The sequence below is a fragment of the Mauremys reevesii genome, linkage group 7, assembly GCF_016161935.1.
Source record: "Mauremys reevesii isolate NIE-2019 linkage group 7, ASM1616193v1, whole genome shotgun sequence".
Lineage (NCBI taxonomy): Eukaryota > Metazoa > Chordata > Testudines > Geoemydidae > Mauremys > Mauremys reevesii.
The window spans coordinates 81,698,436-81,725,807 of NC_052629.1; the positions used below are offsets into that span (position 1 = coordinate 81,698,436).

Here is a 27,372-nt window from a genome sequence, read left to right on the forward strand (position 1 = left end):
TTCACATGGAAAATATTTAATTAAAAATAATCAACCCAGACTCTTAACAAAGAGAGGGAATGCAGCACCATACACACATCCAGGAGTTAAAATAGCACCGGTCACATTGGGAAGGCACCTAAAAACAATCTGAGTAGGATAAATCCACTCTGCATATAAATAGGAGGGACTTTAAATGTTTCTGGTTCTTGAAGAGGCAAGAGTGTGGCCATTGGTAACTATTGTAAACAACTAATCCTGACCACTATGATATTTTAAAAAGGAGCAATAGAAAACTGTCCTTTGTCTGGCTGTGATTCAGGAAGATTTGCACCATACATATTTTTAAAGCTGCTTCTGTGCTGTCGAAAGTCACTGAACTAAGTGAGGAATGTAATAGCACCCTACAAATATTGCAAAGAAAGCTGGAGAAAACCCACACTGCGTGACCCCTGTTGGGGAGGGAGGGGTCAGGTACTGGGGGTCATGGGAGCTGGTGGCATTCACAAATGTCTGGAAACTTTCCAGATCTCTTGCCAACGCACAGAACCTGCTGCTGGTTTTCCTCTTTCCGGGGTTCACGTCACATCACAGGCTTCACAAATTCACATTGAAAATAATTGGTTGCAAAAGTGGGTCACATGCCCCATGTCCACATTGCAGACATCACCACCATAGGGATGCACAAGTCCCATGCCCAGAGCTGGTTGCTGTGACCCCGGGAATGGCAGTGTTCCCCCCTCCAGCCCTGGTAGCAGTGACATGTGAACTCTTGTCTCATCCTGTCCCTCTGCTGCATGGTGAGGGTTCCGTTCACGGACACGTGCGGTCCATGGGCAGCTTTGTCCACTCGGATCTGGAAGGAGCTCGCATCCAGGTGCAGGTAGCTGTCCAAATCCATCTTCCTGCGAAGGCAGCGGCCATGGTTGTTGCAGACAAACTGGCTGCAGAGTTTGGTTGCCGTGGTCACGTTGATGATGTAAGGGCCTAAGGTGCCAGTCAGGTATTTCTGGATCTTTACACAGTTGGGCTGGAGAAGGAAAATTAAAGCAGTTACTCACCACAGCCAGGCTGTGCTATTCTAGATTCCAAGGCCAAAAGGGACCATTGAAATCAGCTGGTCTGTCCACCCATGTAACATAGGCCCTAGGACTTCCCTGAATTAATTCTTGTTTCAAGCCCAAAACCTATGACTGAACTAGACCAGATCTTTTAGAAAAAGCATCCTGGCTTGACTTTAAAACTTCCAGTGCTGGAGAATCCACCACAACCTTTGATATGTTTAATTACCCTCCTATTAAAAAATAGTGCCTTATTTCTAGTGTGAATTTGTCTGGCATCAATTTTCAGCCACTGGATCTTATCACTTTGTCTGCTATGTTGAAGAACCCTCTTATCAAATTTCTGTTGCCCATGTAAGTACTTATAGACTGTGATCAAGTCACTCCTTAACCTTCTCTGTGATGAGGTCAATAGACAGAGTCCAGGAGCTCAGTCACTATAAGGCATATTTTCCACTCCTGCAATCATTCTTGCAGCTCTTCTCTAAACCCTCCCCAATTCATCAACATCTGGCTTGAAGTCAGGAGACTAGAACTGGGCACAGGATTCCAGTAGCTGTCCCACTGAAATTACTTCATTGCCAAATAAAAAGGTAATATAACCTCCTATTCCTAACCCTTTATCAATGATTTTGTTTTCTTCCAGGTCATTGATAAAAATATTAAATGGTGTAGGGCCAAGAACCACTCTCTGCAGGACCTCACTACAAACATACATGCTTGATGATAATTACATTTTGGAACTTGGGAATCAGCAGCCACCCAGCTTTTAATCCATGTAACATGTGTCATGCTGATTTGGCATCATTCTGATTTCTTAATCAAAATACTAGGTGGTACCACGTCAAATACCTCACAGAAGTCTAAATATAGAACATCAACTCTATCAGCCAAACTTGTAATACAGTATCAAGTTAATATCCAGTTAGTATGACGAGCCATTTTCCATAAACCATGTTGCTTGGCAGTGGTTATATTACCCTCCTTTAAATTCTTTGAATCCCTTATCAGCTGTTCCAGTACACCGCTACCTCAGTATAACGCCACCCGATCTAACACAAATTTGGATATAACGTGGTAAAGCAGTGCGCCGGGGGGTGGGGCTGCACACTCCAGTGGATCAAAGCAAGTTCAATATAACACAGTTTCACCTATAATATGGTAAGATTTATTGGCTCCTAAGGACAGCATTATATCGAGGCAGAGGTGAATTTTGGTTGGGATCAAATTCAGGGTGACAGGAAATTGAAGCCAGCTCTCCTGAGGCCTAGTTCAGTGCCTTAAGTAGAACATCAGCTTTCCTTTTTAATTAATGGGCTGTGGCTCCCTTCACGGCATGCTGTCTGCTCCAATTCCAGGCCAGCGTACTAGGCTGCAGTTAACCTCTGAGAGCTGTTTGCTTGCCCCTCTGATGAGCTGGCAGGTCTCAGTCCATGCTCTAGTGAAAAAATGTCACCTGCTCTCTAGCAACAACTGGCATTTAGCTGGCAGCTGCTGGGCCCCACCTCAGCCCTTAAGTGTAGGGATCATTGGTGCAGGGAGCACACTTTCAACAGCCTTCTCAGTCCTTGGCCAGTTTCCTGCCACTGCTGGAAGCAGGATCTGTCCTGTGTCCCCTCCAAGCACCTCTAGGGCCAGCTCAGCTGTATGGAACAGTGGTGCTCGTTGGTGCATCCAACCCCTTGCCGCTAAGGCAGGGAGGAGCTCAGGGGTGTTCATTTGGGGGAGTAAGTAAAGGGCCCCAATCCCAGATGCAGGTGTTCATGCATACCCCCTGTTCCCTCCCTCCCCCCCGCCCCCCCATACAAACAACCAGTGGTAACTCCACCAGTAGTCTTTATTACCCGGTTGCGAGAATATTCCACACCTCCCCAGAGAACGATGCCGTGAGCTCCCATGGCTGCTGCCTGCCCGATCGTGTGCACAAGGTCTGTCTGTAATAAGAGAAACCAGCAGCGCAGTGAGAACGCCAAGCACAGAAAAGTTGGCTGGGCAGCTGAGAGAGTCCGGTAAAGCCAGGCCCATGAGCATCCAGATGACTCAGTTCCTTTCCCTGTTATGCTGCCGAACAGCAGCGACAGCCTGTGTAGTGGGGTTGCTGCCTTGCAGGTGCTCAGAGCAAGCCCTCCCTGGGGTTGTGATAGCCCCCTCGAGAGCAGGATAGCAGCTAGGCCTCTTCCCTTTCAGGGTTCTGTGCAGGGGCGGCTCTAGACACCAGCGCGCCAAGCAGGCGCTTGGGGCGGCCGTTTCCCGGGGGGGCGGCATTTGGTTCCAGTGGAGCTCCCGCCGGCATGCCTGCGGCAGGTCCACCGGAGCCCGGGACTAGCGGACCTGCCGCAGGCATGACTGCGGCGGGTCCCGTCTTCCCGCGGCTCTGGTTGAGCTCCCGCAGGCATGACTGCGGCAGGTCCGCTGGTCCCGGGCTCCGGTGGACCTGCCGCAGGCATGCCGGCGGGAGCTCAACCGGAGCCACGGGAAGAGCGGAGCCGCCGCGGGACCGGGGAAGGGCGGCGCAGCGCTCCGCGCTGCTTGGGGCAGCCCGATTTCTAGAGCCGCCCCTGGTTGTGTGTGTGAGTCCAAACCACTTTGGGCCCTCAGGGGAGGGAAAGGCAGAAGGGCTCCTTCAAACTTAATACATCAGGTTGCAGCCCAGAGTGAGTTTTTACGACCCAGTGCCAGGAGCCCCTGAAGAACGGGGGTTACTAATGGTGCTGCCATGGGACTGGGCTGCTGTATGGTGTAGAATGGCGCCGGTGGCACATCCGGCTGTATTCTATATAGAGCCCCCACAGCACCATGAAAACAGGATGGGGCTGAGCAAGGGTCCGGGCAAAGTGCTGGGAAATGGAGCGTAGGGTAATAGGCGCCTAGCATTGACTCAGAGGTGGTGACTAAGGCCTGGGCTGAGGGGGGAAACTAGAAACAACTTTTGGTCGGTCCCTATCTGCACCAGTTTTGAACCAGTAACCTCCTAATCCCTCTGAGCATGTTCTTTTGGCTGGTTGTAAATAGCAATACCTTGAACCATTCAGCGCTTCCATGCAGCTAGCTGTTTGTCCAACGCATGGGGCTTGCAAGATTCAGCTGGAAATCTCGTGAGCCCTGGAAAGCCTGGTTTGGCTTTTCCACTCTTGGTCCCAGCCAGATGCCAGCAGCGCAGAGATGCATAAAAGTTAACATTAATCTAACAGTGCTTAAAGGCATCAAACAGCAAGAGGGGCTTGGTGGAAGAGTGGGGTGATGGCTGGCGGAGCAAGGGATCTTATGTTAACTGCCCCGCTTTGACCATCCATCTTTATACTCCTTCCCCACACCTCAGCTCTGAAGGACTGACTGTCTGCAGTGTATGTGAGACAGCAAATGAACAGGGACTGTGGGGGAGCGAATGGAGAACCCTAGATGGACAGGCTGGGTCTACACAGAGGCTACTGTATTTAATCAAACATTTTCACCGATGCTCACCTGAACTTGTGGCAAAGCTGCAGTGTAAACAAGTCTGGAATCTCTTTTAACACTATTCGAGTTAAACATGCAGAAAAGCAAAGCTAAGCAAAAGGTGGGAGAAACAGCCCCAGCCACCAGCTGAAGCATGGGAATTTCTGGGGAATTTCTCCAGTGCAAGCAAAGAAACTAAGAGCTTGTCTATACTGGCAATTAACAGCGCTGCACCTTTCTTGCTCAGGGGTGTGAAACCCCTCTCTCCCTCCCCCGTCAGCACAGCAAATTGCAGCGCTTTAATGCGCCAGTGTAAACCGTGCTCCAGCGCTGGGAGCTACACCCCTCATTGAGCTCTTTAGTGGTGCCAGTGTAGACTAGCCCTTATTTAGGCAGCAGCTGGGGCTTCTGCACTGTCAGGTTGCTAATGGGCAGAGCAGTGGTTACCCCCAATCCTGCTGGCTTCACACTGATCCCTCGCGCTGTGCAGATGAGCTGCTGTGAAGCATGAGATAAAAGGAGCAGCGAGGAATCCTGCTCCTTGGGAGGGAAGGATTTGCCTTTGTTAGTTCAGTTATGCAAAGGCTTAGGCCAGGCTCATGGGATGGCTGGACTCCTGCTAGCAAGTGGTGTTTGCTAGTTGGGGTAGAGTAGGGATTCATGCCCAAACCAGGACTGGGAGTTAGTCATTAGTGGGATAGCAGAATTTCAAAAGGATTCCTGACCCCATTGTGGACAGTGGCTGGCATTTAATGTGGGATCAGCTCTGATGGGGACAGTGGAATGGCTGGGGGGAAACCTCATCACATGAAGCTAAACTGTTCATACGGAATTAAATGCCTGACGGTCCCCCTCCCACCCTCTCAGGACTGCCTGATGCACAAAGCAGAGTCACCTGCTCCTTCCCAGCTCCCAGCGCTGTCAGGGCTGAAGGTCCTGCGTTCAATCCCCACTGTTGACTAGTCGCAGCAGTTGCTATGCCCAGAGAGTGGGGAGGAGGAGGGGCAGTATCTCACCTGGGTTAGCTCCTTCAGGGTGTAGCTGTAGAAGGGCCGGGCATACGCAAAGACAGGCAAGGAGTGGTTGACGGAGGGCAGCTGAGCCACGCGCAGAGCTTCGCTTAGCTTGGCCTGCACAAACTTCTTGCCCTGCGGGGAGGCTCTCAGCACCTCCTCCATGTAGATGGAGGGGTAGAGTGCCTTGCTCTGCTCCCACAGCCACAGCAGCTTGTTGTTGCGCTGCACCTCCACCTGGGGGCAGCCCCCAGTGAAGTTCTCAAAGTCATCCCAGTAATGGTAGTTGTAGCATTCGGGGAAGAGGTAGTAGCCCCACCAGCCGCCAGGGCGCAGCAACTGCGCCAGCTTGAGGGTCTCTGCCATGAACCTGGCCGCAGCTGTCTCGAACTCCCACTTAGCCTCCAGCTCCACCTGCTCATCGGACCAGCGTGGGTTCCTTTGCCTCACCAGCCGGGTGGACATGGTCCGGTAGACGTTTTTCTTGTCCCAGTTTCGGATCCACTGGGGCCTCCAGTTCTCCCAATCGATCACAGACAGGCCAGCGAAGGAGGCAGAGGGCATGGCGGTGGCGATGTCGCTGGCCATCTTGTCCAGGTGGTCCAGCAGGCTGGTGTTCTGGGGGCAGCCGCCATTGATGGCTACAGGCGGCGTGGTTTTGTTCAGGTAGTAGGGGTACAGACCCAGCTGATCGTAGTAGAAGATGGTGATGTTCCCGCCTGTGAAGTCTTCCTGTGCGTTCGCCAGGAGGCTGAAGGAGGCCACACTGAGGGGCACCTCATAGGAAGTCCAGCACCGAGCCGTTGGCGCATTCCAGGCCACCAGAAAGGGCTGGTCTGTCACAATGGGGGGCAAGGATGGCTTCAGGTTATGACCTCTGGGCAGCTTGGGGCACAGGAGCAGAAGCAGCAAGACAGTGCGGTGCAGGGGGCACCTGTATAGCCTGAAGGCCAGTGAGCTCCATGCCAGGAGCCTGCCCGAGCTGGGCCTCACTGCAGTTTGCTCCACTCTGCTGTAAGAAGGGTGGACGAGAGAGTCAGTCAGTCCAGGAACGTGGGCAGGAATCAGACAGCTCACTCTGGGCTGGGCCCAGCCAGGGAAGAGAAGGCCAGGCAATCTATACTTCAGCAAACCATCCCTCCCTCCAGCCAGGTCTTCTTTCCTCCCCACCACCAGGCACTTAGCTAATGACAGCACATTAGCTCATGGGCGGATGGGGACGCCATCCCAGCTCTCGCAGTTATCTGCTTCTGCTGCTCTTCCTCCCCTTTGAGGAGCTGTACGAATGCATGACCCTTACATCTCTGTTTTCCACCCTCTGTCCCCTCTGCTCCCTCCCCAGCCCCCTTCTGCAGTGCTCCCTTTAGCTCCTCCTTCCACAAATGGACCTTGGCCCAGATCCCCATAGGCATTTAGGTGATGAATTCCCATGGGCCCTTCCGCCTTTATTACCTTGCTCCCCATCTGGTACCCTAACTGCCCCATCTCTCCCTCTTGAGGCACACTCCCTCCCTTTGCCTCACCACCTCCATCTCCTCTCTGATGCCAGCTGCGCCCATGCCCAACCCTAATCTTTCACTCTGATTTAGAGTCAGCATCCCAAGGCAAAGGCTACATCTCTTGAGTGCTTGTAAAGCCCTGCAGATGGGGACAGTGTTATCAAAAGCACAATACAACCCTGCTCTGGGTTGGCTCTCACATTTTTGGGTGTCGTTTCTCTTCACGGGGGTGGGAGCGGGTCCCAGAGCCAGCACTGGGGGCTAGTGGCAAAGCATCTGTCTAATCTAAAGCATTGGCGTTCTTCTGGGACTGGAGTGGAAAAAGGGCTCCCAGAAGAACCGTTATGTTTGCAAATTGCCTCTGTGCCACAGGCTGCCCTCCTAAGTAAGCTAATTTGCAGAGCAATTCAATTTAGATGTGCATGGATGAGCGAGGGATGCTCTTCTTCTGGTGCTGGGGTCATTGATCAGCTTGCAGTGCAATTCATGCAGGCTGCTAAGTGCTAGGCCAGGGGTCAGCAACCTTAGTGGGGTGCCGAGTCTTCATTTATTCACTCTAATTTAAGGTTTCGGGTGCAGTAATACATTTTAACATTTTTAGGTGGTCTCTTTCTGTAAGTCTGTAATATATAACTAAATTATTGTTGTATGTAAAGTAAATAAGGTTTTTAAAATGTTTAAGAAGCTTCATTTACAATTAAATTAAAATGCAGAGCCCCCTGGACCGGTGACCAGGACCCAGGCAGTGTGAGTGCCACTGAAAATCAGCTCATGTGCTGCCTTTGGCACATGTGCAATATGTTGCCTACCCCTGTACTAGGCTGTTTCTGCCTCGCCTGCCCCCAAGCCATTAAGGCCCTGCTGCTCTACTAGAGCAGGAACCGAACCGAACCAAACCAAACCAAACCACCCACTGACCAGAGTGCAGGTGCCTGCCACCCCACCAGCGTTCAGGTGCTTGCTGAGCATAGCCCTGTACCACCAAGGCTCTGATTAGCTCACCAGACACAGGGGCACACCAGCCCTGTAAAGCAAAAGGGTTAATGGGGTGGGTCCCGCTGGGATGATTCACAATGAACTTTGCAAACCCCATTCATCTGTGTTCTTTACAAACCTCCACCCGCTGTGCAAGGTGCCAAGAGCCCCTCCGGCAGGCTCTGAGAGTTCTCAGCTCTCACCCCAGTCGATGGTAGAGGAGAAGGCCTTTTGGGAGCAGGCCCTTAGAGAAGAAAATCTGAGCTCACCTGTATCTAATTTCAGCCTTGTTAGCACAGATTGTGCAGCCTGGTGGTGGAAGCCTCTGCCTTGTTCTGCAGGGGTAGCAAGTTCAGATTCTACTAGAGGTAGCCTTTTATTTTAATATGTCATCCATCAGCTCTCCCCCATTCCCCCAGTGTTGGTCCTTGGGACCTCCGTGTGCCAATGCACCCGGGGCTGCTCCCTTCCTGCCTTTTCCTGTGAGCCTTCCCTAAGATTATCTCTGCAGGGAGGGTGGTTAGGGGGCAGGAGGGAGAAACTGTCCTAAAGGTTGCTCTCAGAGAGAGAGGCAATGGAGGACAGGTTTAATACACTTTGCAGTTCTGAGGGCAATTAGCTGAACTGAGGAGGAACCTGCCTGGCTCCCACGAGGCAGATTTACTCAGCAGAGCAGCAGAGACAATTGGCTCAGGGAGAACAGAGTGAGCAGCTGCCTTAATTAGAATAAAACAGCTGGGGAGCAAGGAGATTCTGACCCCCCCAGTTCTGGGCTGGGAATTCCCCTTGCACGGGTGGTGTGGGGCCCATATAACGTACGTGTATTCCAGGGCCGCCCAGAGGATTCCGGGGTCTTCGGTGGCGGGGGGCCCTTCCGTTCCGGGACCCGCCGCCGAAGTGCCCCGAAGACCCACGGGGGGCCCCCCCCCCCCCGCCGCCGAATTACCGCCGAAGCCAGACCCGTCGCCGAAGTGCAGCCCGGTCTTTGGCGGTAATTCCCCCCGCCGCGGGTCTTCGGGGCACTTCGGCGGCGGGTCCCGGAACGGAAGGGCCCCCCGCCGCCGAATTACTGCCGAAGACCGAGCTGAACTCAGCGGCGGGTCCCACTCCGTCTTCAGCTGTAAGTCGCCAGCGGGGGGTCCTTCCACCCCGGAGCGGAAGGACCCCCCGCCAGCGAAGACCAGGAGCAAAGAAGCTCCTGCGCCCGGCCCCGCAAGAGTTTTCCGGGCCCCCCGGAGCGAGTGAGGGACCCCGCTCCAGGGGCCCCAAAAAACTCTGGTGGGGCCCCTGTGGGGCTCGGGGCCTGGGGCAAATTGCCCCTCTTGCCCCCCCTCTGGGCGGCCCTGGTGTATTCAAGAAACCTAGTAAGCTCTTACTATCTAAACTCCAGCTTTTCCAAAACAAGATTCTGTAGACAAATCTCAGCATCAGCTGGTCAGAAAAAATCACTCCAGAGGAGGAGGAAACAAACAGATAGGCAGGAAATTCCAGACTGAAAATGGAGACGGTTAGGACATACATGGAGGAAAGAGCAGAACGACATACCTAGACAGGCGTTGGACTACAACCCCCTGATCAAGAGGTGACTAGACCAAGGATAACATGGAAACACCCAATAGACGCAGAATTGAAAGCTATCAAAATGCCTTGGGAAGAAGCTAACAGTGCAGCGGAGCAGCAAAGATAGAAGGCAGTGGTGCAGGCGTGGTGTTCTGCATAGAACAGTGAGGCAGAAGAAGATGAGCTGCAGGGACTGGGAGGGGGTGAAGTTGGGGTGGGGGGGTTCTGAGCTCCAGCTGCTGTGGATGGCAGTTGTCAGAGTTTACAAATGTGAAAGTTCCTCCTTGCTGGCCCCTGGGATTCACAAAGGTGGCATGAACCAGCCCAACACAGGGCAATTAGGGCCACCTGGCCTGGTGGGCCCTATGATGGGGACACTTATCCGCTGGGATCTGTCCTGAGGTCACTGAATTCATTTTGCCCATGCCAACAAACAGACATCAGCTGGTGGTGACTGGCAGTCACTGTTGGCTTGTATTCGAACTAGCACCCTAGAGGTGAAAGATTCTATAAGCCAGTTATCTGCTAATCCCCAGAGCTACCAGCTCTCCCTGAAATAGACTCGTGTAGTGAATACATGTAAACATAGGAGAGTCTGAGCCAGCATCCTCAAGCCACATGCTCAGTGCCCGCATCAGCAGAGAGACTTTGCCTTGCCCGGGTAATGCTTGTGCAAAAGTTGGAAGGACTCTCCTGTTTTTCCCTGGACCGGGATTCCTAGCTGCATGTGCAGGACATCAAAGAGCCATCGGTTTATTCAAGGCACAGTCTGCCTGTGTGACCCCGCCCAAGATTACTTTGTCCTGCAGGAGAGGGGGACTGGCAGCCCGACACTTTGGCCATGGATAGCACTCTCTGCATGTGACAGGCCCATGGCTCTTGAGCAGCCTCACTACTCCGTGAGCAACCCGAGGTTCCTGCCACTGTGTCAGCAGGCACGACCCCTTTGCTGCTTAATAACAGCATGTGAACTGTAATGGAGCAGCGGCGACTCCTGCAGATAAGACCCAGAACCCCTGGCAGGTTCCTGGTGGAGTTAATGATAGCAAAGTAACCATGGCAACCACCTTCTCCCCCCCCCTCCAGCCCACCCCCCCCCTTAGGAAAGCTTTGTGGAAATGTAGGTTAGCTGGGGAGAATGAACTGCTCTGTGCCCATTAGTGCTCTGACGTGCAGGATACCATAGTCAGGGCCCTGTTCTTTCTTGTTTTATTCTACCATAAAGTGAAAGGCCTGATTCTGTGAGGTGCTGGGTGTCCCCAGAGCAACCTCAATGCTCAGCAAAGCCAGAAGCAAGACAGGAAGCTCAGCACCCTCAGCCACACACTCACTGCTTCTAAACACCTGCCCAGGAGTGGAATGAGCAGCAGTCAAGGAGGAAAAGCTGCTCTCAGCTGCGCCTGGGGCAGGAGCTCCAGGAGCAGTAACTGTAATGCCAGGGGGATTCGACAAGGGATGAGGGGGGTGGCACAGAGCCTTCCTCCCTGAGAAGTGCAGGAGAGGGTACAAAGTGGGCAGAGGGTACAAAGAGGAGGCATACACTCCCACAGGAATGGTTATCTGGCCTCACATGGGGGGATACAGGCTAAGACTCACCTGCATGCCCTTTGAATCTGAAACGTCCTTCAATCTGTGGTGAAATCTGTGGCTCAGGAGTTCAGATCTTTTCACAGAGGTTCAAGAAAAAATACTGGATTTGCCTCTGGAAGGAACTGCCATCTTTGGTGCTAAGACAGATGAGGTCTTAGAGAAGTTAAAGACCCCAAGAACTACAGCGTTAAAGGAGGTTCAATCATCTCCTCAAAGGAAGGCCACAAGGAGCAATTTCAGCAACTAGCTTCCAGGCATGGCTACCAGCAGCAACCCAAGAAGTCTGGGAAGGCTTCATGCACCCCTCAAAAGAGGCAAAGATCTCTCTCCTTGGCTTTGCCTGCCTCAGTGACAGGTGGTGCTAGACCAGGGGTTTTGGAATATGCCAGAGGATCCCAAATCAGTTATAAAAGATTTAGATCCTCACCTTTGATAGGTAGAGATGCTCAAATGGAAGGTTGCTACAGCAAAGCTGTATTTTTTGGAGAGATTCTATTCTATTCCTTAACATCCCCTCATCGCCAAAGTGTCTGAGCCCTTCCAGTAGTGCATTAAGTGACGTGACTCATATCTGGTTTTCTCTTCTTCCTTTCTCTTCCTTCCTTCCCAGCTATAAGTCCAATTTAATATGAACAAACAAACTGCCTTTAAAACAATCCAAACCACCTGAAATTTTACATACCACAATTCATCCTGAGGGAGACTATGTCTGGAAAGGTTGGTACAAAACTGAGAAAAGGTATTTTTGAGATGCTGAGGCTACAGATTTCACCGTTCAGAACATTTTTCCAATGGCTTTGTGTCTCATTGTCTCTCTCAATGTACAATCATCAGACTGGATTTAAGCCAATGTCCTTTGGTAGGAGAAATGCTTTGGACTGGTTTTGAGGGGGAGGTAGCAATTATTTTGGCACTATCACATAATGTGTTGTCATAAACCCTGGGCCTCAAACCTTGGTCTGCAGGATCAGCCCTGTTCCATCCCTCCACTTGGCAGCCTGCTGATAACTGCTTACTTAGGACCCATCAACCCGAGTCTGAGGCTCCACCCTGAGATCCTATTGGCAGAGTCCCAGAGCAGCTGATTGGCCTGCTGGCCCTACTTAAGCCAGAAGCAGGAACAGGAATCTGTCTGAACAGCTAGTGTCCTCCCTGCTCCTGCTCCCCGAGCTTGACTTCCTGACATCCCACCCCAGCCCGACTCTGGTTACCGACTTGTGGTTCTGATCTCGTTTGTCTTCTACTTCTGACCTGCTGGTAGCCTGAATCAGCAGACTCTCGACTCCTGTCTCATGACTGTGGACTCCAGCTCTGACCACTAGGTCTGGCTGCACACGACCCAGCTGTGTCAGGTGTCTTCACTGCAGAGTTATCCTAGGTGTCTGGCCCCCAGGTAGACTGAGCACCTAAGTTAGCCTAGCCCAGGTGTGAACAGCCACACTACAAAGTTGAACCTGAATTATTGTGTTCTGTATATTATGCTCGCACTGATAGAGCTGGGTGGGAAATGGTTTTCTTGACCCACAAGAATTTGAAAAATATTCCCCTCCTGAACTGGGATGGGATGTCAAAAGCTTGAAAATGTGCCTGAACAGAAAAATGTTGGTTTGGGTCTTTTAAAATGTTTCATTTTGATAACTTTGAAACGTTTTGTTTCAGTTAAAAATATAACTAAAATTTAACTAAAAGTTCAAAAGGTAAGTCATTTTGAACCCAAAGTCAGAATGTTTCCTTCCAAACATGTTGAAATGGGCTATTTTGACATTCCCCAATCTGCCTTCCGATAGCAAATAAATCATTGAAAACATGATCCTGTGGGAAGTTTCAGTTTTGATGAATTTGCATTTTTTGACACAATTTCTTTTTATAAAAAAATTCCTGACACAGCTCCACTCACTGGTCCCCACTCCCCTCTGTGCGCTGCTAGGTCTTCTGGGATACACCCCCAGGGTTCTGTGTGCTGCAGAAATCTGAACTGCTGCATGAGTCTTCCCCAGTGAATTGTGGGAGAACTTGTCTGTCCTTCTGGGTACATGGGGGAAATTTTGGAGGACGATCAGCACTCACGTAATTTAGCCTGCTTCCTCGTTGCAATGCTGGCGGATTACCAGCCCAAGTGGAAAAGGAACCCAGGCTCTAACCCATACCCCAGCTGTGCCAGCTAGTCAGGGTTGAAAGCACCACTAAACTCAGGTGAGTTTTTTTGTGTCAGGAGGTGGGGTTGAAGGGCAACACCCAGTTAAGACATATCCGTACATTCCAGAACATCTGTATTATATACACCCATCACTTTGATGCATGCTTATCTAGGCATCACTATCACTTTGTAAAGTGTCCATGGCCAGACACCTCTGGCCATGGTAGGGGGTTGGTGTGATCCAACCTCACCCATCGATCATATGGGCTCATTAAGATATCAGTACTTTTGGGGTCACGAATGAGATGGACGTATGTGATGGATGGATACTGCTGTCTCTTTCTGGGTGTTTTTGTTATTAGTATGGTGCTTCTGGGGGAGCAGAGTTAGGGTTGTTTGGGTGACGGCAGGCCTGTACTTTGGAACGTAAAGCAAGCTCTTCTCTTGGATTCTCAAGGCGCTCATCTCACACATGTGAGTTTGAGAAGAGAACAGTGTTCTCTAAACGGCATTTTGGATGCAGGGACAGATTCTTTCCCCCTAAAGGCCAGGCATAATGAAGATTTTTGCCTGGGATTATATTACAAATGCACAAAATGACCCTCAGAACTCTCCCATTTTCCAGTGGGAAATCCCCTAGCTCCTCTGCCATCACTCCATGCACATCTCTTACAGGAATAGCTTCAACCTCAACCTAACAGCAGCGGCAGCTGAAGTGTTTGGGGCCATTGGTGTATGGCTTTTAAGGGGACAGCTGCACGAAAACTCTGGAATACCATTATCCACTAACAACCTCTGTGCTTTTCACCACCACATCCGTCCCTCTGGATGAGCGTCTTTAGAAGTTTTTCCCAGGGAAGAACACAGATTTGAATACTACACATGCTCTACACACCAGCTGGAACAGCCAGGTCCTGCACTACTCCGCAGAATTTTGTTCCATGCAAGTGTACAAAGGAAACAAACATATCTCATCCCTTTAAAAATTATTTCTCTTTCATTCTTATTTCACTCCTTTCCTTTCCTGCCCTTTACTGTACACCTATTCCCCAGCTTCTTCCATATATGGTGGAAAGAAGAAAAATGATCCAAAAGAAAAATTGCTATGTGCTAATTAGATTATTGTATGAAAAAACAAAACTACAGAGCTGTTGTTTTAACAATAATTGCTCAAGTTCAGAGGGACGTATGATTTTCCTGGTTTAAAAAAAAATCAACATTAAATATTTCTTGTGTCCATGAAAGATATTCAGGACCAGAATCTGAGCTTATTTAAAACCTGGTGTGAATCAGGAGAAAGGGCACAGAAGTTAATAGAGTTACATCGGTATAAAATGGGAATCAGATCAGAATCTGGTCCCCAGAAGACAAATGTTTAAGGATAAGTTGCTTAAATGTTGCAAGAAAACAACATTATTTGCACATCTAGTAATAATTTTTTAAAAAACAGTTGTCCCTGATTTTTTGCTATGCCCTCACTTTGGGGATCAATAAAAAGCTGTTTGTAGCCAGAAATGTATCTGCAATTCCTATGGGGGAGGAAGTCATACATAGGTCAGGAAGCTATGGCCAGAGTGTCATCGTATATTTAGCAAATGATAATGGAAACCGCACTGGGGGGGGGGGGAATCTATAGAGGAAGGGAAAATGCATTGCCTAGTCTAGGAAGTTATGGCATGTTCACAACCAGGGAAGAGAAAGAGACAGTTTAGAGGAGAGGATGGTAATCTCCCTGGCTCCCCCTTTGCGCTCTAGATCACTGCTTACTCCACCACTGATCTATGCAGCTAATTTCCCCAGCCCCTTCTTGCTACACTGTATATCTTATTTCCAATTTCTCCTGGCTCTTAAACTCACGTACTATGCACCGCACTTGTACAGAGTGCAGTAGTGGTGTAGAAATTGCCTCTACCTGCCGGATAAGTGTGTATATGAGAAAGAGAGAGAGTCTCTCAGAAACATCCTGGGTCATTGCAAAACTTGCACCTCTTTCTCACCCTCCCCCGCCCCCAGCTGATGGATGGGGTAATATCCCTCTTCCATTCCTATTCTCAGCTGCCCTTGGTCCAGGAGCTGGAAGAGAACTGCTGCTGCTGTGCGAGCTCCGACAGGTGAATCCTGAAGGTTTCAAGCACAGCCTTCGCTCTCTTGCCTTTGAAGAAAAACAATGTAATAAAATAACCCAGCAGGAAAATGAATGGAGAGAAAGAAAGAGAGAGAGATGGATTCACCTACCAGAGGGGTTTTGCAGCCATGGCTGTGAGCTTGTCCCTTCGCCCCCTTTTTCCTCCCAGCAGTGCCCTGACCACTTTAATGTGCTGTCCTTCAATTTTTTTTTTTTTTTTAAAGGCTGAGACCTGGAATATCAAGGCACCTGCTAACCCAGCTCCCAGGGTGGGTCCACTCTGGCTTGCACTGATTTCCCAGCTCCCAGGCTGCCCAAGGTAGCTCAGTGCCTCTCGCCTGCACCACTTTCAGATGCATTTGCAGATGAGTTTTGCACTGAGAGCCACTAAGTAGGTGATGCTAAGACCATCAGAACTGCAGGGGAGGGGGTCTACCTGTGGCTGCCCACCCCTGCCTTTGAAGTGGTACAATCCATGTCTGTGTGCTTGCTAGAACAGCTGTGTTTATGAGTACCTCCTCCGGGCTATCCTCATGTTTGACTGTGGTGTGTGTGTTCATTCAGTTGCATAGAGACTCCACTACGATCAACTCATTCAGCCCCTGGTTGGCAGACGGGGAGGGCAGCGCTGTCTCTTCATGCCCACCTTTCCCCTGCTCTCCCCGGAAAGTGGCCTGTTGGAAGAGACTCTCCCACTCACATGCCTGGGACTGAGAATAGGTTGGTACGCAAGAGTCTCGATAGGTTAAAAAACAGAGGGAACCAATGCTCAGTCTATACACTCTAGGTCAGGGGTGGCCAACCTGAGCCTGAGAAGGAGCCAGAATTTACCAATGTACATTGCCAAAGAGCCACAGTAATATGTCGGCAGCCCCCCCCATCAGCTCCCCCGCCCCACTCCCAGTGCCTCCCACCCACTGGCAGCCCCTCTGGCACCTCCCGATCAGCTGTTTTGTGGCTTGCAGGAAACTGGGGGTGGCGGGGAGGAGCGAGGGCATGGCAGGCTCAGGGGAGGGGGTGGGAAGGGGTGGAGTGGGGGCAGGGCCTGTGGCAGAGCCAGGGGTTGAGCAGTGAGCACCCCCTGGCACATTGGAAAGTTGGCGCCTGTCGCTCCAGACCCAGAGTCAGTGTCTATACAAGGAGCCGCATATTAACTTCTGAAGAGCCGCATGTGGCTCTGGAGCCACAGGTTGGCCACTCCTGCTCTAGGTGCTTGGCAGGTTTTGGACACATTCTAGATGGTAAGGGGGTTTCAAATAGTCTGGCTTGACCGTGATAAGTGATTCTGATTGGCCTGTGTCCCTGGATATCGGCTCCCAGGGACCCCAGATCAAATGGGCTCTGTTTCCAAGTTTATTTCTAACGATGAGCCAGCCAGCCCCTGTAACAGGAACGAAAAGCAGTGACATCGCATTTCTGTCTCTGCTGACACTGGTGGAGCTGACTCCAGGCTCACATGGGGAGCTGGTATTTCAGTAAGACGGTGCTGTTTGGACACAGTCCCTTTTCAGCGTAGAACCAGGCACTGTCAGAACAAAGTGTATGAGCTCATTTAAAGCTGAGCTAGGGAATCTGGGGCTTTTCTCTGCATTGTCTCCAGAGTGTGCAGATCCCTTCAAGCCAGGGGATAACAGCTAAGCTGGTTCTTTGTGAATGACTCTGTGCGTGGCTGGGGCTCACGTGCTCCTGGCTTGCCCATTGACGCTACATGTTCATTCACACACCCTGCTAATGAGCTCCTGCCCACTCCGTCCCTTTATGCTGCAGGGAGTTGGTGTGAGGGTCTAGTGGACTGGAGTGCTAACACCTCAGCACTGGCCTATTTTATTTGTGACAGTCCATTAACTCTCCTCGCTATTGAGGGATTTCAGAGAGGCCCTTGAAGCACAGCGGGCTGGTAACAACCATCAGTTGCTACAGAACTGGGCTGGATTTGAAACGTGGCCTAGAGATGAAATCCTCAGTAGCCCATTGCTACGCTAGTGCACCTGGGCTTATTACCTGCTGCCCTACTAGGCTTAAGGGATGGCACCTGAGTCTTTTAAAGGGGGAGGCACTGTGGGGAGTAAGAAGATTCCTGCAGGGCCCTGAGGCAGTAGAGGAAAGACACCAAGGGGGAAAGCCTATGGAGAAGGCCATGCTCCAGGCAAGTGGTGTTGGGAGGAAGATAGACCCTCAGGGAGGAGAGGCTGGGACCAGCTGAGACTGGGATGAAGACTTGGTAAGTTTGAGATTTATTTTGCAAGACTGTGCAGGACTTAATCAAGTGAATGCCAGCAGGGGAATGTTCTGAATATCTGGACTGTTTGGCCTTTGTAAGGGGCCCTGAGTGAAGGGGAAAGTGAGGCCAGCCGTGGCAGAACCGTGCTGGCCAGAAGGGGGTGCTACAGGGTAGGCATGCCCTTTGATGCAAGTGTTCACATCTATCAATTTCACTCTTCAAAGTACTGTATTTTCTGTTAGTTGTATGGCCCTTTTTCAAGCAGTCATAGCAAACAGCAAATGAGACACAGCCCCCGCCCCCCCCCCACTTCAAACGGCCATAGAAAAATCAAGCTGTGCACAAGCTACACTAAACTTTAAATATACTTTGACCCAAAAGACTGGATTGCTGGAGAATTTTTCACCCCTGTTAAGGTTACACCCAAATTTCCATTTTAACTGGGGTATGCTACTGCCCCATGTAACATTGATGTGTCACACTGGGGTAAGGGGTAGGATTAGGGGTGCAAGCTGAAGTCCTTTAGTCAAAGGGTTCCCAAGATGCAAACCCTCCCCCCGCTTAAATTAAATAAAGAACGCTTTAAAAATAAAAGTGCTGTAAAATCCACATACAGAGGAAGATTGTCTTGAAAACTGGTATGCCACAGCTGGGGCTGGGGTAGTGTTTGTGGTGAAAATTTGGGGTCATTAGACCAAGGGGTTCTCATTACTCAGTCCCCCACATGTGAGCATCTTTTAAATTTTCTAAAGGCTCTGTAATTCACATCTGTCGTAAGATCACCTTGGAGACTGCTGTGCCCTAACAGGGGCAAACTTGCAGTCATTTGGGCAAGGGTATCCTCAGATTCAGCTCCCCAGTGAGGAGCTGATTTTAACCCACAGATTGCTCTAGACCCCAGTTACAGTCCAGGCCAGCTTCCTACAACTCTATTTCCTGGCTTTCGGAGGTTTGAGTCTAGGTGCACTTGATGTGCTGGAAGGTTACAAGCAGAGGTGGATTATAGGTTTATGGGGCCCTGGGCCAGAGCAAGTGGGAGCCCCCTCCTCACCCCTTCCACCTGCAGTCCCCTCTGCACCCCCTTGGTGCTCCTGCCCAGGGGTGGGGTCGGGGCCTGGGGGCTTGCCCTGCTCCCTGGCAGGCACGCCGGGCGAGCGGAACAAGGCAAGCCTCCGTGCCCCAATCCTGCTCCCCGGGAGGAGTAATGGGTGAAGTGGAGTGGGTTGGGGTGCATCCATTTTTCCAGGCCCCCCCTAATTGGCCATGGCCCCAGGGCACAGGCCCCATTAGCCTAGTTGCTACAAGGCCCGGCTGGTCCACCAGAACTCCGCATAAAACGATGGCTTGGGGAAGTGAACGTTCGTTTTGATCACTTTGAAACTGATTTAGCGACCGCCTCCTGGAGAGGTGAGTTAACTATAGTGAATGGAAAAACCCTGTGGCTGCTGTAGGAAGCAGCACAGTTCCAGTGCTGTAGATGTAGGATGCGAAAGCAGAAGACAAATAAAAAGAACCTGGAATCTGGTTTTTAAATCACTCATGACTTTGGGGGTGGGGCGACTGATCTGCCTCTCAACTTTTGAATCCTCCTGCAACTGCTTTGTACTTCACTAGAAAGCAATCTTCAGGCTCCTAGTGATGGGCCAGATAATAAATATGTAGGAGTGTGAATGGCAATGTGCTTCCATGGGAGTGGACCCCCCCCACAGGGCTGGGGGTGGGAGATGTGGCTACAGGAAGGAGAACTTCCTGTCCAGTTGTGGTTCTCTTGTCTCCCCAGGACTGGGGAGGGATGGAGACTTACTGGGAACTCTGAACCATGGGCCAGCATCTGATATTAAAGTGGATCTTGGAGAGCACAGTTATGCAAAACATTTCTAGAGGGAGAGAGTAATTTCCTCAGTCAATTTCAGCCAACAATATTCTGCTGCCTTTGTGTGCCGGTGATTCCCTTTGTAATGGAGATCTCTTAACAGATGTCTGGAAATGCAGCTGTCTAGGGAGTTAGTTTCACATAATAGCAGAGAGAGACTGTAGCCAAGTGCTTTCTGCCAGGAGTGAGGCATAAAAATCTGCTAGGCGATCAGGCTGCAGCAGAGCAAGGAAAGCACCCAGCAAAGAAGAGGCATGTCAAGTAGAGTTAGGATGTCTGGGTTGTCTTCCCAGCTCTGCCATCGTCTCGTGGCATTACCTGACAGGTCGCTTCCCCTAACAGTGCCTTGGTTTCACCAGCAGCACCATGGGGCTAAGCGCGGTGACAAATGCAGCAGCTCTGTCTGAATATTGCCTTTGATTTCAGGCCTCAAGGATTTGCTCCCCTCCTAGGTGTCCCTTGAAGTTTGGTTTCCAATGAACCCACAATCTCATGTCAGCGGCCTGCCTATGGAAACAGTCGATGTATTGTAGGGATGCAAAGCCATAAATCAGCCGGTGTTAGCTGGGAACTGGGCCCAGCTAGCTGAGCTGTGCTAAATTCAGCAACAGGTTTACCTGCCTTTATCCTCTCCCATGTAGGTCTCAGCCTTTGTCACCGCCAGGGTGGATTCTGATCATGAGCTTTATTTGGCTGGATCCTGAAAGCTTAGGCAAATGCCATCCCTTCTTACCTGGGTAGGCTGGCATGAGTATAAACTCCCAGGACTTTGTGCTACCCATTAGCTGCCAACATACTTCTGTGTTCAATTTGAGGTGCATGAATGGCTTACGACAGAGATAGTCAATAGTCCGTGGGCCAAATCTGGACCATCCAATGCTGTTAAACAGACTCTAAAATCTTTTTATTTACTTATCATTATTGTTTGTTTTTTATTTTCTCCGGAGTCTGGGTGGCCCTTAGTACTCCTCCATTAAATATGTCAGTGACGTGCTGGTGGTTTTATTATCAGAGGGCAGGCATAGGGTAATAGATGCAATTGGTTTTTTTTTTTTAAGAGGTGATAGCTAGGAGAGTGATAGATTATGTGTGTTTGGGGGAGAAGAGTTCAAAAGGCTTTTAGCAGCTGCCATATAGTAACTGCTTTCAGTGACTAATGATCCAGGCCAAATCTGCACAGTCCCCATAGCCACTCAGCCAATAGAGAAAGATTCTTGAACCTAACCCTGTGGCAAAGAGGGGCATTTATCGCAGGTCAATGCCAATTCCTAGAAGAACCCTTTTGCCGTGGAAGGATCTTTGTGCATGGCACTGTGCTCTGGTTTATTGAGTTGGATTTAAATCCAGCTTTTCCAGCTCCAGTAACCTTTGAGGTTTGGGGTAGTTATAACTGGAGAAGTTTTCAAGTTCATTCACATCTTGACATTCTCCATCCTATAGATGCTAAAGGTATCTTATAGATGCAGTTAGTCATCTGCGTCTGGCCCATGCCAGCTGACTCGGGCTGCGGGGCTGTTTCGTTGCAGTATAGACATCTGGGCTCGGCTGGAGCCCAGGCTCTAGGACCCTGTGAAGTGGGAGGCTCTCCCCACAGTGTGGTCATAATAGTACAAGATGAGGGTCTGATCCAATACTGACTGAAGTCAATAGAAATAGACTTGAAACAGGCTTGACTTAGGTTGGCATTATGTTTTTTAAATGGTTTTGGCTATTGCATGTCCAAGTGTTTAGTATCAAAGAGGCACTTACAGGAGGGTTCCCACCTATTTTTCCTTTACCATGTGCCAAAGTAATATCTCATGATGACATATCATTGAGCAAAGCTATGTCCCCACCCCTAAAGTAAATTCAGAAGCCAGTGTTTGCAGAACATGGGGTGAGTCAGACCCTTGGAAACTGAGCCCAGCACAGAGAAGTGGCACAGAAAAAAATGGTTTGTTTTTTTTCAAACAAAGCAAAACTTGATTGAAACCACCCAAATTCATGCTGACCCGCAAATGGGCCAGCCTTCTCCTGCAACTCAGGCCACATGCATTCACGACAGGTCCTGAGACCTTGGCAAACCTGCCCCAAGTTACACGTTTGTACTGAAAGCATCCCCACAGCTCCACTGATGTCAGAGTTATTCTGGATTTACACCTGTTCAACTGAGTCTAGGGTGACCAGACAGCAAATGTGAAAAATTGGGATGGGGGTGGGGGGTAATAGGAACCTATATAAGAAAAAGACCCCAAAATCGGGACTGTCTCTATAAAATCAGGACATCTAGTCACCCTGAGTCAAGTCTACGCTAGAAAAGCATTGCAGGTAAGCTAAGTAGCAACTTAAATATAAGCACTACCTTTGACTTAGAATTGTTGGTTAAGAACTGATTTAGAATCTGGTCAGTGGGGTGCATATTGAATGAGTAATTATTTCTCATCATGCATAGGCTACAACAAAGCATTCTGTGCAGAGAGGAACAGCTGGGAGACCTTGACAAGTTTTGCATCTGAGCTAATTCAAAATTTCATCTGCAATCACCTAACTTCTAATCTTCTGGTGTCTCACTGAGAAATAAGAAGTTGTATTTATACTAGATGCCAGCAAGCTTTGTGCTCTGCTGCAGAGGCAGACAGCCAAAGGCAGCCATGGTAATGAACCCTGTTACCAGAACAGTTTTGACATCTCTGATTGCCTCACAAGATCCTTTTGACATACAAGGAAGTAAACAACCATAAAAGACACAGAGGAAAAGCCACCACTTGCTGAGCAATTTTAAAAGAAATGTTAAAACAATGGGCCTTAAACCAAGAATAGTTCCACTGACTTCAGAGTTATTCTGGAGTTACACCTGTTCAACTGAGTCTAGTCTACACTAGAAAAGCATTGCAGGTACAGTTTTGCAACTATACTGGCAAACCTGCCCACTGTAGGTACAGTTAATACTGGAAAGGAGTGCTTTTGCCTCTGCAGTTTATACCAGTCCCTGAATGAAATAAGCTATACCAGCAAAAGCACTCTAGCTGCTATCACTGCCTATACACTGAGGCTTTTGCCAGCATCGTGATGTCATACAAAAAGACACTGGCAACATTACTATATGGGCAAAAGTTTCTAATGTGGATCTAGCCAGGGACCAAAATTTGGTCCTATGGATCTAATTCAAACCAGATTCAGCTTCCTCTGCCTCCCAAGGTGATAATCTCAAAACCTAAACTACAGAAATGCCCCTTTAAAGATATCTCTCTCTCCAGCATGCACACTAGCCTTTTAAAAAATGCTTATCAGCATGCACAGCCTTTAGATGCAAATCTCAGTAATATAGAAACATTAAAGCAAATTCCACAAAAGACCCAAAGAAAAAAAGCCAATCCCAGTTTAATAAATCAAAGTAGTAATTGATGTAGTAACAAAACCTGCAGCTAGGTTCTTATTTTCCACCTTAAACTTAACTAAACAGTGTGATGCTGCTGGCATACATCTCTAACCATGGTGCTACCAACAAGATCCTATGGCCCCTTTAGAGTTTCAGCTTTAAACAAACCCCAAAGGTCAATGCCAAACTCAGCCCAAATCATCATTTCACCTGGATTAACCCTGAATCTGCCAAGCTCCACAGTGTTTTGACTCAAAACCAAAACACAGCCCAGGCTGAAGTAGTGTAGGAGCATTGATTCTTTCTTTACGCCTTGAGGCTGCAATTGGTCCAGGTGGGCAGACCTCTATGCCCCTGCAGAGCCCAGCTGGCTTCAGTGGATCCAAATGCAGGCTCATGGCCCTACTTAGCTTCTCCTATTGAATCATGTGTGCAGAGAATAGGAGTCGGTCCATCACTGCACATATGTAGGCCCATTATTACCTCCACCCTCTGGCATTTCTAATACTGCCTCTAAAATTTGGTAGCATCTGCCCTGACACTGATTCTTTCTTTTTATAGATTTAACCTTATTTAGACACCCTGGTACCCTTTTCAGTTTCCCTATCCTTTACCCTAATTCATCAGATTCCTTTTAATTCAAAATTAAACAGATGCTTATTATCCAGAAATTCAGCAAGGAATCGCTTTCATGTTTGGAGTAGATGCTAGCTCTGTAATGTAAAATTCATCACTACTACTTTTTTATTTTTTTTCCCTTTGCCACAAGCCCTGACTTCTTTGGTAATGATATTTGCCTGAATCTCTCAAATATCTGTGATAAAATTCTTATCTACTGTGTGCTGAGCTAGAGTAGCTGCTTCTGTGACTGGATCAGGACCCAGGAAATCTGGCTTCAGTTCCTGACTCTGCTACTCATGGGCCTTTAAACATGCATGGGATGGCTGCTGAAAAATGCAAGACTCTTATTAAGCAGCCAGCAGATAGAACTCCAGAATGAGACCTCCGCACCTGGCTCTGGGTTAGAGAGGGGATGGCTTTCGCTTCCCCAGCTCCCTACACTTCAACAACTATAAAGCCAGAGCAATTACTCTGGCTCAGTGTGGGTGAAGTGGATTTCACCCCATGGGCAGAGGACCTATGCAAAACTGTAAAATACCTTAACCAGAAAAAAATCCACTCCCCACTGCATTTTGTTTTTTTTCCACCTAGTATTTTTAATATTCTGGACCATTCTTGCAAAATACCTGTCCCAAGCTATTTTGGCTGCAGGTAGCCTTCCTCAAACACTCTGGCAAGGGAAACAAAATAGATGCACTCATAAAGCTTCATTCTATCTAGCATCCGCTCTTGCTCACCTCACTCCTGCTTGGTGGCCAGGATTAGAGAATACAGGCGGCTGTCAGAGGAAGATTCTGACAATTGATCACAGGCTGGTCTGGGCCTGAATAGCCAGGGGCGGCTCTAGAAAGTAGGCTGCCCCAAGCAGCGCGGAGTGCTGCGCCGCCCTTCCCCGGTCCCGCGGCGGGTCCCCTCTTCCCGCGGCTCCGGTTGAGCTCCTGCCGGCATGCCTGCGGCAGGTCCACCGGAGCCCGGGACCAGCGGACCTGCCGCAGTCATGCCTGCGGGAGCTCAACCGGAGCCGCGGGAAGACGGGACCCGCCGCAGTCATGCCTGCGGCAGGTCCGTTCGTTCCGGGCTCCGGTGGACCTGCCGCAGGCAGGCCGGCGGGAGCTCAACCGGAGCCAAATGCCGCCCCCCCGGGAAACGGCCGCCCCAAGCGCCTGCTTGGCGCGCTGGGGTCTAGAGCCGCCCCTGTGAATAGCTGAAGGGCTCTGGACACAGTCATAGATACTTTTATAGCAGGCACCGAGGCTGCCCCTTGAACTGTAGGGACCCAGGCCTCTGGCAGAATTCCAGCAGGGTCTTAAAAGCACCCAAGCATTTCCAAAGGTTTAGGGTCTGAGTGACTGAAAGAACGTAAAAGGAATGAGGAGTCCTTGTGGCACCTTAGAGCCTAACAAATTTATTTGAGCATAAGCTTTCGTGGGCTAAAACCCACTTCATCGGATGCATGCAGTGGAGAATACAGTAGGAAGATATATATACACAGAGAACATGAAAAAAAATGGATGTTGCCATACTAACTATAACAAAAGTGATCACTTAAGGTGGGCTGTTATCAGCAGGAGAAAAAAAACTTTTGTATCCTGATTATCACTACAAAAGTTTTCTTTTCCTCCTGCTGATAATAGCCCACCTTAAGTGATCACTCTCGTTATAGTTAGTAAGGCAACATCCATTTTTTTTCATGTTCTCTGTGTGTGTGTGTATATATATATATATATATATATAATCTTCCTACTGTATTCTCCACTGCATGCATCCGATGAAGTGGGTTTTAGCCCACGAAAGCTTGTGCTCAAATAAATTTGTTAGTCTTTGAGGTGCCACAAGGACTCCTCATTCCTTTTGCTGATACAGACTAACACGACTACCACTCTGAAACCTGAAGGAATGTAGCTGTCACATTGGGGTTCGGTTATTTATTGCTCTTCTTGTTTCTCCAAAGAGTGTTCTTTTCCAGGGGAACATTTCCTTACACTTCATTGTATTACTCCCTTCCTCTTGTTGTGAGCACAGTGACTGCTCTCCAGAATCACCAGTACACCCATGTTCAAGACTCCAGTGATTTACCATCCAGGTTACTAGGGATGGGCCTCCTCTGGAAGATCAGATGAAACTCCTCTGCTTTTCATGGTGCCTGATTTTGGAGCCAGGTTTAAAAGCACCTGGAGAAGGGGAGCAGAGCAGAGTGACCAAGAAGTGGCTGGATTTAGAATGACATCTTGGCTACTGCCCCGAGTTAGAACAGCACCAGGACCATCATTAACTGCAGAGAACTCGTGGGCTAAGTTCTGCACTCAGTCCCACCCCTGCAGCCCTGCTGAACTCTAAGCAGCCGCGAGGGCAGAAGTTGTCTCAGTAGCTGTTCACTTCTGGATGAAATCTGCCCTAACCATGGTGGTGAGACCCAGATCGGTTTTGAACTGGGCACAGGAACTGCAGCACGACTTAGGCCCTCAGCACCTGTGGCAACCCCCATGGACGGCCAGGCCCCCCCAGTATGGGATGAGGCTGGGAGCACAGTTTGCAACTGGCCCTTATCTTTAAAATGGGCTTAATTGAAACCAGGGAGCTGGAAAGCAGTGCCTGACTTGTGGGGCATTCCAGAGCCTGATCTGACTTCTGCCATTTGGCCCTGTCCAGCTGTGGCTAACCAGATCCTGTGATGCCTTATTGCCCATCCCCTGTGTCCTGTACCTACAGACAAAACATGCCTTCTGCTTCTCTATGCAGCCTGCCCCAACAACTGCATGGGCCAGCACTGACTGGACATGCAATCAGTATCTTGGCTTCATGTAACCATCCAGACCAGCCATAGGTCCTCCAGCAGTAAGTACCAGTGAGAACTCTCCCAGCTCCAGCAGGTTCTCCTCTAGAACCAGCTGGTCTTTAATAGATTCCATTTCTGTTGAAGGTGTTTGAAAAAGGCTAACACGCCCCACCACCAATTCTTCGCTGGGGCAGGGCTAGCCTGGGGCTGCGAGACAGCACAGGGATTTTCTGTCACAAAGTTGACTTTGGTGTGAGGTGTTCGGATCAGGGCCTGTGTCACTGACTGCCAGGGATACTGGAACTTTTGTAAAGTGGGGATGCTGAGAGTCTTTGAACCAAATTGTAAAACCCGTATCTAATGGAAACCACTTCAAGCCAGGGGGTGCAGGAGCACCCCCAGCTCCTGCACCTATGGAGTCTCCATGTTTGGACCAACCTCCAAACCCCATTGAGGTCAGTGGCTCCACACGCTGGATTGGGGCCTTAGCTGTGACATTCCTGGCTGGATTGAGGGGAAGCCACCTAAAGGGTTTCCAATATAGCCCCAGCTCAACAGCAAGTTGCAATGGACTTACCCCCCCTCCATCCTGGAACACAGTCCCCTCGAGTCAGGGTCGATCCATCCCCCTACCCAACAAAGGGCTCCCTGCCCAGAGGGCTCCGGGAGAGGCTGGGGGTGGGGGTGGTGACAATGGGGAATAAGGGAGCACCCCCCGCCCGGAGGTGGCAGCTGAGTGTCTGGCTATTGCACTAACACAAACTCCCAAGCTGAGGCTCGCTGGGTTTTGTGTCTGTTCTGGCGGGGGTCCCCCGTTGCAGTCTCTGGGGTTTAAGGCTTTGGAACAGGGGGTCGCTGCTCCCCCAAACAAAGGACCCGGCCAAGGATCCGCGCCCCAGCCGGGCTCTGCGGAGGGCTCGGACATCGCCCCCGCCACCCCCGGGGGCAGGAGCGGGGCCGGGCCACGCACACGTTACCTCTGCCACCGCCCCATCTCTTCCTCCGGCTCCGGGGCTCGGCCGAGCAGGACCGCGCGCTCCCCTCTCGCTGCCATTCATGCCGGCCTCGGCTACCTGCGGCCGGCCCCTCACCTGCCGGCCACGCCCACCCGCTCCAAGACACGCCCACTTCTAGCCCTCACCTGCCTGT

General features: G+C 50.1%; 1 protein-coding gene across 3 annotated transcripts; it reads right to left on the reverse strand.

Moving 5' to 3' along the window:
* On the reverse strand, nt 1–27,314 carry LOC120409319 (hyaluronidase-4-like). 3 transcript variants are annotated; one of them, XM_039547168.1, is made up of 5 exons: nt 27,201–27,266; nt 8,232–8,297; nt 5,492–6,500; nt 2,885–2,974; nt 1–1,009 (listed from the first exon to the last, which is right to left on the reverse strand). In XM_039547168.1, exons 1-5 carry the CDS (start codon nt 27,215–27,217, stop codon nt 617–619), a joined length of 1,575 nt encoding a protein of 524 aa, XP_039403102.1. In that variant the 5' UTR covers nt 27,218–27,266; the 3' UTR covers nt 1–616. The 3 variants fall into 3 exon arrangements, with proteins under 3 accessions (XP_039403102.1, XP_039403103.1, XP_039403105.1); XM_039547169.1 differs by lacking the exon at nt 8,232–8,297 and having other exon boundaries at nt 27,201–27,314; XM_039547171.1 differs by lacking the exon at nt 8,232–8,297 and having other exon boundaries at nt 5,492–6,497; nt 27,201–27,267.
* Nucleotides 27,315–27,372: the final 58 nt, after the last annotated feature.